The sequence below is a fragment of the Bemisia tabaci genome, chromosome 1 (assembly GCF_918797505.1).
Source record: "Bemisia tabaci chromosome 1, PGI_BMITA_v3".
In the NCBI taxonomy this organism is placed as follows: Eukaryota; Metazoa; Arthropoda; class Insecta; order Hemiptera; family Aleyrodidae; genus Bemisia; species Bemisia tabaci.
Window position 1 is genome coordinate 51,215,256 of NC_092793.1, and position 13,533 is coordinate 51,228,788.

The 13,533-nt window shown below is 37.1% G+C and overlaps 1 protein-coding gene across 1 annotated transcript; it reads left to right on the top strand.

The window, feature by feature from the left end:
- Window positions 1–59: 59 nt before the first annotated feature.
- On the top strand, window positions 60–13,482 carry LOC109035566 (G patch domain-containing protein 1). Its single transcript, XM_019049241.2, has 9 exons — window positions 60–580; window positions 2,199–2,419; window positions 5,709–5,857; window positions 6,774–7,173; window positions 7,556–7,778; window positions 9,352–9,669; window positions 11,057–11,369; window positions 11,761–11,980; window positions 12,818–13,482. Exons 1-9 carry the CDS (start codon window positions 514–516, stop codon window positions 13,349–13,351), a joined length of 2,445 nt encoding a protein of 814 aa, XP_018904786.2. The 5' UTR covers window positions 60–513; the 3' UTR covers window positions 13,352–13,482.
- Window positions 13,483–13,533: the final 51 nt, after the last annotated feature.

A 13,533-nucleotide genomic window follows, 5' to 3' on the forward strand; every position in this document is an offset into this window, starting at 1 on the left:
CAAATGACATCATAATTCATAAGACCTACACGCATCATCGCTTCTGCATCATGTTTTGATTGTTTTGATCATGATCAGATGATCAGAATAATCAGGATCAGGTTCGTTGCCTGTTGCTGTTGTCTTGGAAGTCTTAGATTTGCAATTTGACATTTGATTTGATTTGATAAGTTTGATAGTTGTCAAGCTGTATGAAGCTGTTTCTATCACACCCTGCTACCCAGATAAGTTGTATAGTTAGTTTCTTAAGCAGGATAATCTTTTCCAAATTCTCACCGTAAGTGTTTCTCCCTATAGTAATAATGTCGCAGTGCTAAAATGAAGAATAATCTGAATTTGTTTTCTCGCGCAAGACTTGAAGAATTATTTTCAATCGACCCTGAGAATCTTCTGTCGCAGCATGGCCCGTCTTGGCCATTTTTAAAATTAAACAAGGACTAATCACAATTTTGACACCCTCCGCATCATTACTACACGCTGTAAATCACTCTTGTTTCCAGCCATAGCGTCAATATGTCTTCTGACAGTGAAGATGAGGATTTTGTGCAGTTTGGCACTCCGTTAGAGCCAATGGAAGAAGGTATGGTATTTTTCCACTAAAACCTCACTTATTATCAAACTCTAATAGTCCATGTCAAATAAGTTTAAGGGCTGTTCTACATTATATGGACTGCTGAATTTGACTTGTTATTTTCTGCAGCCTGATTTTTGAAATTTTTTATTTGTCAGGACAACATAGATGACATGGGTTAAAAGGCGGAGAGTGATTGGTCGGCTATATCTTATCGCTGCTTTGTCGTGCCTATGTCGGTTTGAACTCAGGACAAGCTAACGGCACCTCTTAAGTTTCCGACAGTATGTTGTCCATTCCACCAGACAAAGGCACTACAAAGCAGCAATAAGACATAGCCGACCAATCACGCTCCGCCTTTTAACCTATGCCCTCCTGACAAACAGAAAATGTTAACAATCAGGCTGCAGGGTAGTTAAACCATCGAGACAGAAAGATAATTGTGAAATTTCGAGTGTCAGAAATTAAAAACAAAAATGTTACGACCTTTCAAACTTTTTTCATGAAACCAGGGTCAGTAAAGATTCATATTCTAAGCTTCAACAAAAATACTATTTCAGCTGTTACTCATGTCCTTGTGGATTGAGCTAATCTAATGTAATGTAAGAAAGAACCCCACTAACCTCTTATGGGGAAGTATACCATGATCAATTTCCAATTTTCTATTGCACTAAACTCATATGTGGATGCTGATCCAAAGTCTTTTTTGGGCCAACTTTCTACAAGCTACGGTTTTTTCACAATCCGTGGTTGAAGTTTTGAAAATTCCTCGAATTAAAGGGGGCAGGGCGGCAATAAAGAGTCAAAGAGATCACTCATTTCAGCACTTGAGTACAGTCAGCGGTGTCCCCATGAGGACATCAGGAGGCAGTCTTATCTCAGATTCTGCATGCCTTTTCGTTTGACCATTCAAATCAGTTTCTTTCTCTCTCCCACTCACTTCTTTACATCTCTCTGGCTGGGGTTTTCCCAATTTTATTTAGAACATGCTGAGTGTTCCAAGAAAGAGGGGTCTTTTTGACTCTTTATTGCGGGGCTGCCTCATTTTATTCACAGAGTTATCGAAACTTCAACCGCAAATTGTGCAAAAATGGTAGCTTGTAGACAGTTGGCCCAATGATGACTTTTGATCAGCATCCATAAACAAGTTTAATGCAATAAAACAATTGGAAATTGATCATGGTACACATCCCCATGAGAGGTTTGCGAGGTTCTTTAAAACCTATCTCATTCAAAGTTTCACCCGATGATCCACCCTCACATAAAAGAATTACTGTCACTTTTTGACGTCAAAAGCCATGCCCAACCAAATTGCTTATACAATGATCTCGAAATATTTAAATTATATATTCAAGTATCAAAATAATATTAAAATAATCATTCCAAGATTAATTACTTTAAATTGGATGAATGCACTCTTTCACTAGGACTATACAAGTTTTATTATTATTTATAACAAAATTAATTAGCAAAATTTTGACAAGACTTACTTCCACAAATTATTATTTTTTTTAAAGCATTTCAAGGGCCTTGCCCTCATCTTCAGTTTTTTTTCCTGCGAATCCTTCCTACACACTGACTGCATAGTTCGAATGCTCAAATGGTTCATGTTCGCTATATTTTTCAGATTCAATCAAATCAAAAAAATTTCAGAAGGTTGAGGATCAGATAGCAACAGATCAATATGGAAGACGTCGATTCCATGGTGCTTTCACAGGTGGTTATTCCGCTGGATTCTTCAACACTGTTGGTTCCCTTGAAGGCTGGAAACCAGCCAGCTTTAAATCTTCAAAAAGTAGCAAAGCCGAAGTCAGATCGCAACGTGCTGAGGATTTTATGGATGAAGAGGTTTGTTTCAGTTGGGTAGAGAACATCAACGGTGAAATTTCCAAACCGCGTATCTTGTTTCTGGTGCTTAAAAATCTCTGCTCTGATTTTATGGTTATCAAAGAGAACAAATCAACATCAATCCTTGAGCTTTTCACAGAATTTTCCTCTTGCAGAGGAGAAAAATCAAGAAAATTTTTAAGAAGTGACGCTGAATAGTTTTTCATTTAAAAAATGAAGTATGACAGGAAGTCTGTCACATTGCAAACCGAAATATATGGTTTGGGAGTTTCACCATCGATATGTCAGTTTTTTAATAGGTATTCAATAATTATACAAAATATAGTCAGAGGTCTGTTAGAAAATTTGTTCAATAGGAGCTTGACACTTCTCCTTTGAAGTAAGGTTGCTAAACTTATGAACTGTTATTCAGAACTCATCCAGGCTCCAACTCATACAGAAGTTAGTTCTTACTCCAGGTAATTCCGACCCAGGACGCATATTCCCAAACCCCGCGTGGATTGTGAAAAATCTAGCCTGTCCTCAAAATCGTTAGCCGCTGCCTTCTGAGCCCTGCCGCGGTCGGCATGGGCCTCTTCAGCAAGTGGCCTTGGGCACTGCGGCCATCCTCTCTCCTTTCTCCTTTCTCCCGTCTCGCGTCTCGCCGCCCCGTCTGATTGTCTCTTCAACCCTTCGGAATGAATGGGGGTGACCTCGCGGTCCACTCTTTTTGTTTTCCGGAAAATATCTTCTTCCTCCTCAAAACAAGCCCTTCGCAGAGTTGTCACATGTTGAGTGCATTTTGAAATGCACCATTGACAGTATTTTTAGGTTTCTGCCTTCATTCATTATGTTCAGTCTCTCAAACAACGTAGTTGAATGATGAACTTTTTTTGGGGAACATTTATTTTTCATAAAAATTTCTATTCCTATTTAATGGGGTTTTAATAGCTCTCCTATTGATTCGGGTGAGACACCAAGTGCATATTCATCCTCGCAAATGCAGAGACTTTTTTTTATAACTTTTCTTCACCACCAGGTTTACTGTTTATCCTTTCAAGCAAGGTGATAGGTTCTGCGCAGAACTATATAAGTAAAAGAAAGGAAATAATTGAAAAAAGAAAAAAAAAATTACTTGAATTTTTCGTCAAGAGTACTGCTCTTGAATCAAGAATAAGGTCACTGGAATAAGGCCGAATCCTGCTTGATATGAGCGGCAGCGGCTTTTTTCTCAAAGTAGGTACGCATTTTGCAGCTTAAGCCAAGAGAAATCTCCTCCTAGCGGCAAATTCAAGAATATTAATTCTTACGTAATCATTTTTTTCCAGTACAAAAGCTCCGCAAATTCCACTAATCAAAGAGGCTTGTGAGATGCATATGCATTGCGCTGCTCTAAAAATGTTCCGAGAGTTTTCCATCAAAAATGTTTTTTACAAAGAACAAAACGGTAGGCATAGCCAATAGACAAGTTTATTGATCATGCGATCAACGAAGGTGACGTCATGACTCTGCATTGCGAAATTTTCGGCATTAAAAAATATTTCCACTGCACGTAATTTAGGCATTTTTCGGTGAAAGGGCGTATGAGACGTCCATTTCTGCTAAGATTGTGCAACGTAGTTCTCTATCCGACTGTTTTGCTGTTTATTTTTCGTTGAATCTGCTCAGAGTTTTTCCTGGCGATTTAAAGGACATAAATCGACTGTGAATGAATTTCATTTGCCGCGAACGGTAAGAAAACTGCGCAATCGCAACAGCATGGCAAGCTCCATTCGCCCTTTTACCGAAAAAGTCCTCAAATTCTGCTGTTTCAAAAGATTCAACTGAATAAATAAATATTACATCGATTAATTCGTGGCCAAAACTGTTGAGAAGAAATCAGAGGAAGGGCATGAAGGTTGGACGGAGATGAGAGACTACCTGAGCCGAGCCGGTGCGGAGGAGTCTCGGACCCGCACAAGGGGCTTCGGTTGGGGTCTAAACGGGATTTCACAATCCACGCGGGGTTTGGGAATATGCACCCAGGACTCCTATGAAGTAGAATTTGAGCAAAATTTGCGCATTCATTTTGAAATGCCAAGCCTTAAAATTTTAGTGCAAGGAAGTTGGAATCCTGAAATGAGTAGGTCAAAAACGCCATGACTCCGAAATACATTTTTATCGGGCAAATATTTTTTCTACTAGTTGGTTGTAAGCAAAAATCCTTTTGGACAATAGGTCTGGGGCAAAAAACTGTTTGATAAATTGTGTGTTGTCGGGGTGTGGAAAGCATTCTAGCAAGACAGCAAGTTATCCCAGCCTTGTGTGTGAAGTGAGGAAATCTATGAGCATCGAAGCACATTTTTAAGAAGCCTTATTTCTTTTTATTTCTCTCTGCATGGCCAAAATAGAAGAAAAAACATTAAAAAGCATTGTCTTTTTAAAAGACTTTGAGTCATAGCACATTTTTGATCTTACTGCATTGAAAAAAATGTCCAATAATGAGGAAATTTTAAGGCTAAGATTTCGACTAATATTTGCCCCTAAAAACTTTTTGCACCTCTGTGTCTCTTTAAGTGGGTCAAGGATAAAAACTTTCTCTTTGCATGGTATGAAGAATCATTATTTACAGGAAGTTAATACTGTAGTTACCTTTTTGTCCTTTTTCGGTGAACCTAACACATCAGGGTAATGACACGAAGGTCACTGAGGCTTTTATTCCGATCTGGAAAGCCAAGGTGTAACCTTTTACTGTTGTGGAACTGGCTAAAACCCTGAGATCCAAAGACCGGGATATTACATATCCTGGATCTCAATGATAGCCTCAGCTCTAGTCTGACCCGTCTTACGTTTATCTTTTTTATATCATTTAATTGTAAATTAATCATAGTCAATAGATACCTTAGATTTTTTTTTAGAATCAAAGTTTTCCTTTGATCTCCTGTCCGGAAATTTGTTAAATTTTATTTAAGCTTTTGAGCCCTTTCACTGGTTTTTGTAGTGTTAGCTGCAAAATAGTTACAGTATTTTTCTTGTAAATTTAAGTGGCTCTTTACCCCCTTTCCAACCTTGTGCTGCAATCCTTTTTTCCCAATGGTGAGAATGCAAGTTCCTCAAAAACAACTAAAACAACTCAGCCTGTACCGTGCATTTTATTTTATAGGTTTTTTTTTTTTTTTTTTTTTAAAAAAAAAAAAAATTAGTGTACAACTAAAACAAAACGAACTCAAAAAAAGTTGGTGAAGTCCAAAAAACCTCAATATGGTCCTATTTTAAGCAATTCTCAGAAAACCAATTGAACAGAACTGAACATAATATGTATCTTTTGCAGGATACCAGTGAATTTGGAATTGCACCAAAGGCTATAAGAGTCAAAAACACCTTCAGTGATTCAAGTGGTGCCAAAAGGAAGTTACCGCAGTATCATTCTGGACCTATTCCAGGTGTACCCGTTTTATCAGAAATCTTAAAACCTGTTAGGTAAGTGGAATTACCTATTATGGTAGTTATTTTATCCCCCTCCCCTTCCTTTTTAAGAGCCCAGCTGATACGCAGCGCTTTTTGATTTTAACCTGCCACTAGAGCTCTAGAATAGTTAAGTATTGCAGCAATTAAATGGCACAACAATCATTTCCAGTGTCGTAAAAGAGTGTCTCATATTTTTTGGAAAAATTAACTCATATTACCACTGAAAATGCAATTAATATCACTGAGTAAAGGGTATAAATAACATTTCAAAAATCTACCTTGCTACAAATAGTGCACTGAATGGTCACACTGATGTGTTCTTGCTGACAGTGAATTCTTCATCCATCCCAAGTGTGGATCCTAATATGTATTGTTTCCTCCTATTTGCAATGATAAAAATTCTTTGCAGAAGCTCAGGGGAAGTTTTTCTAATGTCATTAATATCATCTAAGTACTTTGAAAATAGAAAAGTTACTGTTGGGAAGAAAGAAAAGCTAGTGGTTGGAAACAGCCTTGAAATTAATTTTATCTCCTGTATTGTTGAATTTATTTACTCATTTATTTTTGGTTCAATGATCCGTTTGTCCTCATTATTTCTTCTTCTTCTTGTTTAGTTATTTTGAGATTTTTTTTTAATGAATCAAGAACCGTTTTTGCTGTTTATATGACATCTGAAAGATTACTGAATGTTATTATTGTGTATTCAAATGTTCTTAACAGTAAAGTAAATTTATTCTTATCACTTTGAGGCCCCACTGAGCGCTTCTCTAATACCCACGTACCAGAGCTTCCCACCTGTTTTTGTTTTTCAATTACTTTGGTGAGTTACATTTTTTCAGTAAATGAAAGAATCAAGAATAGTTTAAAATATTCTGCTGCCAAAAATCATGTGTGCTCCTTGTAATGTAAGTTGATATTCTTTTTTCAGTGAAACTATTGGTGTAAAGCTATTGAAAAGCATGGGGTGGAAACCTGGTCAAGGCATTGGACCTCGAATTACAAAATCTGAAAAATCTAAAATGAAAGAGCGTCTAAAAAAATCAGCAATGGGAAAAAAAGTATACGGTTGTGCTACATTTCCACCATCTGAAAAACAGAAGAGCTCTAGTGAATCAGACGATAGTGGAAATGATGACCGTGAAGAAATACTGTTAGCACCTTTGGAATTTGAGCAATATGTTGTACAGCCAAAAAACAACTCATTTGGAATTGGCTATTCTGGTCTAGACAGACACTCAGTCTTATCATCTAGGCATTACAGTCTCTTTGATCAACCGTCTGGTGTGAATTTAACTGAAAAGCAGAAGAAAGTCTCCATTCGTGGGCACGTAAGTTTTTACCATTACTCCCTCTCTCTCTCCCACCTCTTTTTTCCTCTCCTTCTCTTCCTCTAGCAAAAAAAATGCTCAAAATATTCTTTCTGCAAGGCACAACTCATTTTGAATTAACTTTATGTACAGAATGAGATTAAATGTTGAATAAGAATTCTGGGACATTTTTTGCAGAGGTTTCAGTTCCCAGCAACCTTTTTGGCCCATAAGATTAACCTATTGTACCGAAAATGAAAAAAAAAAAAACCTAAAGCGTAAAAATGAATTAGCTTTCTGCAAAAGGTGTTTCTCAAGTCAAATGTGCGATTCTCCTCTATAAGCAATGTAGAATTTACTAAGGATGACTCCAATAAAAGTTAAACTTATCCTCTCTTACCAGGCATTTGGGGTTGGAGCTTTTGAAACAGAAGATACAGATATCTATGCACAGGAAGATATGTCCCAGTATGATTTCAGTCTACCATGTCCTACAGCTTCAAAAGGGGTGAAGTCTAGTTCAAAATTAGCGTTACAGTATGAAAGTGAAGTGATTGATGGCTTCGTCGTTGCTGAGAAGTTTATTCTGAAGAAAAAGTTCTTTCCACCACCACAACTACCACCCGGTACGTAAGTTCATCGCTTTTTGTGATCAGACTGAAGGATATTGCTATTCAGAACTGTTTGATTGGTTTTTTAAAGTTATTTTCAGAAGAGTCAAAAGTAGTGTCCAAAGCTGTTCGATGCTTTGGAAGGTTTTCTGAAATAGAAATTCATGAATTAGGAATGCATGAACTCCCAAATTTTGCACTATCATTTCCAAAATTCTCCAGAAAAATTCTTGAATAAACAGGAAACGCTTTTTTCTTGATTTGTTTGAATGTGAATGCAATGCGTCCTAGAAATATTGTTTACAATCTACAAGTAAACTTCTGAGAAAGGTGTAAATCAGTGATCAGAGTTAATGCCATTTCTGTGATGTTTTCATCTTGGCAATAAAGGCAAGAATGCACAACACGGCTAGAATATTTTTATTGAGAATTTTTTTGTTTTGTTCAGCATTTTCTTCTCTTACTAGATAGTATTTTTTGCCTTAATAATTTTTTTTTTTGGATTAGAGAAGGAAATAAATAATTCACTCTTTAGTCTTTGTTGCCAGACTGTATGAATGGGTGATAGAAATCCTCTTGAATAGGGTGGCTCACAAAGCGGTCATCAAAACATCGCACAGAGTTTAGATGTTTAGATGTGTTTTAAGTTTTTTAGTTTAGATGTGTTTTAAGTCTATGGAACATCCATCATGATAAATCAATTTAATAGGTTATCAGATGACAGCAATGAACAAAGTTCTGACACACCTGCTATAGAGCGTGCAATGAGTGCTTCCTGTACTACACCAGTGGCGTGGCGTGCTTTGCGATATATCGATTGATTTGCCATTTAAACCTATGGTAAAGAATCGATTTAAGGTGTTCGCTGCAAACACCCTGTTTATCAATCCTTTTCCATAGGTTCAAATGGCGTAACAATGGATATATTGCAATTCACGCCACGCCTCTGTACTACACATTTCAGGAAGGCGCTGTCTCCTATTTACACAATCTGGCTATTTGGAGACAATGGCGAACAACAACTGAAGTGGCACCAAGTGGCAAATAATTAGCATTTTTTTTCTGAATCTGTATCACTGGAAAAAAAAGTAAATAATACAAAGCTTGCAACCTGTGACTAACATGACCATGTACTGACCGTTTTCTGCCTTTAAAACCTAATTCATGTTGAATTTCCAAGCATTCTCAGTGGCATGACACAAAAATAATTCCTCGGAATTGTTGTAGTAATCCAAAGTTTCTTCTAAGAAATTAAGTTTAAGTTAAATTAAACTAAATTCATTTTTTTAGGGGAGGGGGGGGGGGAGATACTCAACAGCTATTTTAATTCTCTGGTATTTTTACAGAATTTTCCATCTTGGTACTTTTCTATCAGAAGTCTCTCAAGTAATCAAAGTTCCATCTGAAGAAATTATCAAATGATTTACTCTCTAGACCTTTCAATCTCATTTTACAATCTTCAGTCAGTTTTCTTAGAAGAACTGAATTAACTATCATTATCCTACAGAACCTTTTCATTCATCGGATACCTTCCTCGTGGTTTATTAATAAATGCATTTAAACTGTGATGCTGAACTATTTTTTACAGGTTTTCATCCGACCAGTTTAAAATCTCTGAATACTTCTTCAAGAGTTAGTGATATACCCATCTCATCTAGTAATGATCGTGCCACGATTTTGGGTGAAGTGAGCAGGTGGAGTTCAGTGGAGAAAATAGGAGAAACTTCAGAGCAGAAGAAAAACATCACAATCTCCAACTCAAATCTACAAGGAGATGTTGAAACTTCTGAGACAAAGCCTAGCTCATCAGGAGAAGATCTCAATTCTTTCAAACCGTTCGCAAGCGACCCCAGCAAGCAAAAACGTTATGAGCAATACTTGTTGTTTGTAAGATTAGGAGTTAAAGGTATGCTCAGTTAAAAGTTATTTTTAATTCTTGAAATAAAAACTTTCGAGGTTCTAGAGCAGGGATTGAGAGTGAAATCTGCGAGCGACCTGAAGGGCTGGTAATCTCAATTCCTAGGATCTGTTTCTGCACCTAAAGACCAGAGACCCTTTTACTGGAATCTAAAATCGGACTCAAGTCTATGAGTTGACTCACTTCAGTAAGACTGTTTGTACGACTAAAAAGCATAGAAGCACAGTTTTGATCAGAACAAGCACTTGTGCAGGAAAGACTGCTCAGTCATAAGATTTGGCTGTTCACGCATCAAGAACACCCAGAACTGGGCAACTTCAATTACTTCCCATGTACGATGCATCCTGCCAAGAAGATTTAAAGTGTTCTTGGAGAGCAGAATTTTCCAGAAAGACCAGAACCAGGAATTGAGAATCCCTACTGTAGCTAAAATGCACTGCAAGCAAATTTACCGCCGTCTATTTGCAAACACTTGTGAGCTTGAGTCCCTTTTTTGTTGACAAGAGACCTTAATCCCGATGGCTTGATGCCCAGGACTCAGGAGTAGCCATGGTTAAGAATAATTTTGCAAGACCAGCCCCTCGGAGTCAATAAGGCCTGTGGCCAAATCGCAGATCTGGCTCTAAAGAGCCTGAGTTTGCGTTTGAAGTGCCAGAGTTTCAACTCAGGAGACTGTGAAGATCCTTTTTCTAGACTTTTCTACTCATTAGATTAGATTTGCATACGTATGGAAGTTAAAGTCAAAGCCTCTAATGAGAAAAACATTTAGGAAGTGCCTTGAAAGCTAGGTATAAGCTTCTGTAGTAATTGGTATTTTTAAAATGGTAGCTCTTGAGAGGGAATGACTCTCTAGCATAAGTCATGGAATGGAACAAAATTTATCTCATAAGGGTTGTAACCAGTGGACAGAAAAAATTGCTGTGATATCGGAATCTGAAGTCCAGCTTTTTATAGCATGAGCGCATCAGAAAAAAACCTTGAGTTGACTCATTATTATTCGATAGAAAACTTAAAAATGAATGATGTTATCTTATTCAAAGTAATTTTAACCAGAAACATTAAAAGGCCCTTTGAAAATTGAGTTTGATAACATGTGTACCAAGGGTTCCCTCACAAAATTCTTGTAATGTGCACCATCTTTTACTCATAATTTTTTAAAAGAAATTTTTACGCAAAATTTTATACACCAGACTCTGTTTTCTGTTTTTTTTTAATGAAATTGTTACCCTTTTTTTTTATTTTAGTAAAAATTTTTATCATGGAACCATCATTGATCATAGGCCGTAGATATCTCTCACTCTTTTATTCTTTGGTTGTTTTTATGTTATCTCCTGTCTACTCCTCCATTTTTTTATTCCTATTCCGTTCTTTACAGACAAATTAGCCTCAATTCAACCATCATCCATGACAGAATGGGAAAAAGAACATGAGCGGATTGAGTTTGAAGGCGCTTTCCGACTGTACAAACCCATGTCCGGAGACATTGCTGAGCGATTTACACGTGCTCAGGGAGAAGACTCTCTCGATCCTCTTGCTCAGGTGGAGAAAACTGTTGATCCTGTTTTAAAGCAAATGCAAGATGCAGCCAAGATGAAAATGTTTGGCACCTTAACACGCCAGGTGTTCTCATGGCAACCTGACTCTTTAGTATTCAAACGTTTCAACATTGCTGAAACAAGTTGTGAGAGGTACTTTATTATTTTATCTTTGAAAGTTTTGCTGTAAGAATTGGTCAACTGTGTATAATTTTTCAGGTATAGCCCTCTAAAGAAAAATCCGATTTGATTCGAGTGATGGATCGTATAAAGACCTTCAGAAGTCTCCTCTGTCTTTTTTAACCATTTTTTTCAAGTGAAGCTGAGCTGGTGAAGTATCGATTGGCAGATAAGTTTCCAAGTCAAACTATTAAAGCCTTCACTTATAAATTGTAATATTTGTAGAAAAGTGTTATAATTTGAGTTTTTTCGAAAGTTTAGTTTAACAAATTGAATTTCTTCATTATTATTCCTCTTATGTCATTGTGAACATTCCTAGATTAGGAATTAATAAAAGTAAATAAATTTTTGGGGTAACTTACAGAGGTAGCTTAGAAGCAGCCCTAGAAAGGAGGAAAAACAAGCCAAAATTTTCACTCTTCAACTTTACTGATGCTCCAATCCTCAAGTCTAGTCACTCACCAATTCCAACCTCAGAGGAAAAAGGCAACCCTTCAAATTCCACAGAAGCGGTAAAAGTAACAACGAGAGAAGCCAGTTCAACGCTTTTGGAAGGACTACCATCTACATCTCATTTGGATCAAGTAAGTCAATGCTTTTGGAGAATTTTGCCATTTTTTAGAGACAATCTGCACCAACAAGGAATATCACTCTAGCATGAGTGAGATTCACTGTGCGCAATGAACTTTGAGTAGTTCTTATAAGTTTATCATATAATCAAAGATGGGAATGGATCCTAGTCTCTGGATTCTCAGATCATTTCTTTATTTCGAGTGGCTTGACTTCTCTGCTCCCCAGGTATGATTGAATGTTTCTCACGATGGTGCACATGTCAGGCATTGGCGGATCCAGAATTGGCAACATTGTTTTTCTCCATTTAAAACTAATGAAATGTATCGATTCTTGGCGGAGCCAGCTGCTCCGACAAGAATGGATTATTTAACATAGGCTTAAATTGAGGAAATCCGGTGTTGCCAAGTTGCTGGATCCACCTCTGATGTCAGGTTGCTCCAAGATGAAGCTTTTAGCGCCATGTGGGGAGTGGAGAGCACAGCTCTGTCACTCAAGTGTGAGTCAGTTCTCCAATGTAAGTCTGTTTTAATTACTTTTGAGAGGATTGGGCTCAATGCTGAACCCAAACTTAAAAATTTGGTCTTCTTCTCCTCCCACTCACACCAAATTTTCTCTGAAGAATGAAAAACAACTTAATCAGCCAAAATACACATAATAAAAGAATAACTTAATTTGGGTAAAAGGCTGCTCTCTCTGAAGGCTCTGCTCTGAAAGGCTATCTCTGAAGATACAAGCTGGGTCATGCCTAAGACATGTAGGCTGAAGGCCGCAAATTCTTTCTTCAAGAGTTAAACTTTAATCTTTGGTTGTTCATTGTTTCAATCTCTCTATGCTCTTCTTTTTTGCAGGATGTACTTAAACTTACTATTGAAGAAAGACTGAAAATGTTCCGAGACATATTCCTTGATTCAAGTGATGATGAAGACGTTCAAAAATCCCCTGGAGTCAGAGACAAAATTGATGAAAATGCCTCTGTCGGTCAAGATTGTCAAACTCGGAGCATTAGTAAAGAGCCAGTCAATATCATCCGCAACACTGCTCCTGCAAAGGGTATTTTTGCTAATTTAGACTTAGATAAGTTAGCGATGCTCCCTCAAAGTAATTCTGCAGATGACAGCTCTGATTCAAGCAAATCCTCTGATAGTGAAGAGGATGCTGCGTCAGTTTTTGGCCCTCAGCTTCCCTCCAAATGTACTTCCAGTAATACTAGTTCATCTGCAAAAATTAGTGTTAAGTCATTAATAGAAAAGTCAACATCAAAAACTAAAAAACACGAGTGGATTGAAGAAAAACCAAAGGAGAGGAAGCACAAAAAACACAGAAAGGATCATAAAAAACATAAATCTAAGAGTAAAAAGAAAAAACGCAAGAAATCAAAATAAGGCATGTATCCAAAAATGTCTTAATGAAGTTGATTTTACGATTTTTAATTCTACAATGAAGCAGTTCATGCTTGTTACACCTAAGTGCATTCTTGTGATCAATGAAATAAATTTTTTTTATTTACTTATGATATCTTTGTCTACTTTTTTTTCTGTCCCCTAACAAAAATTCATAAATATTT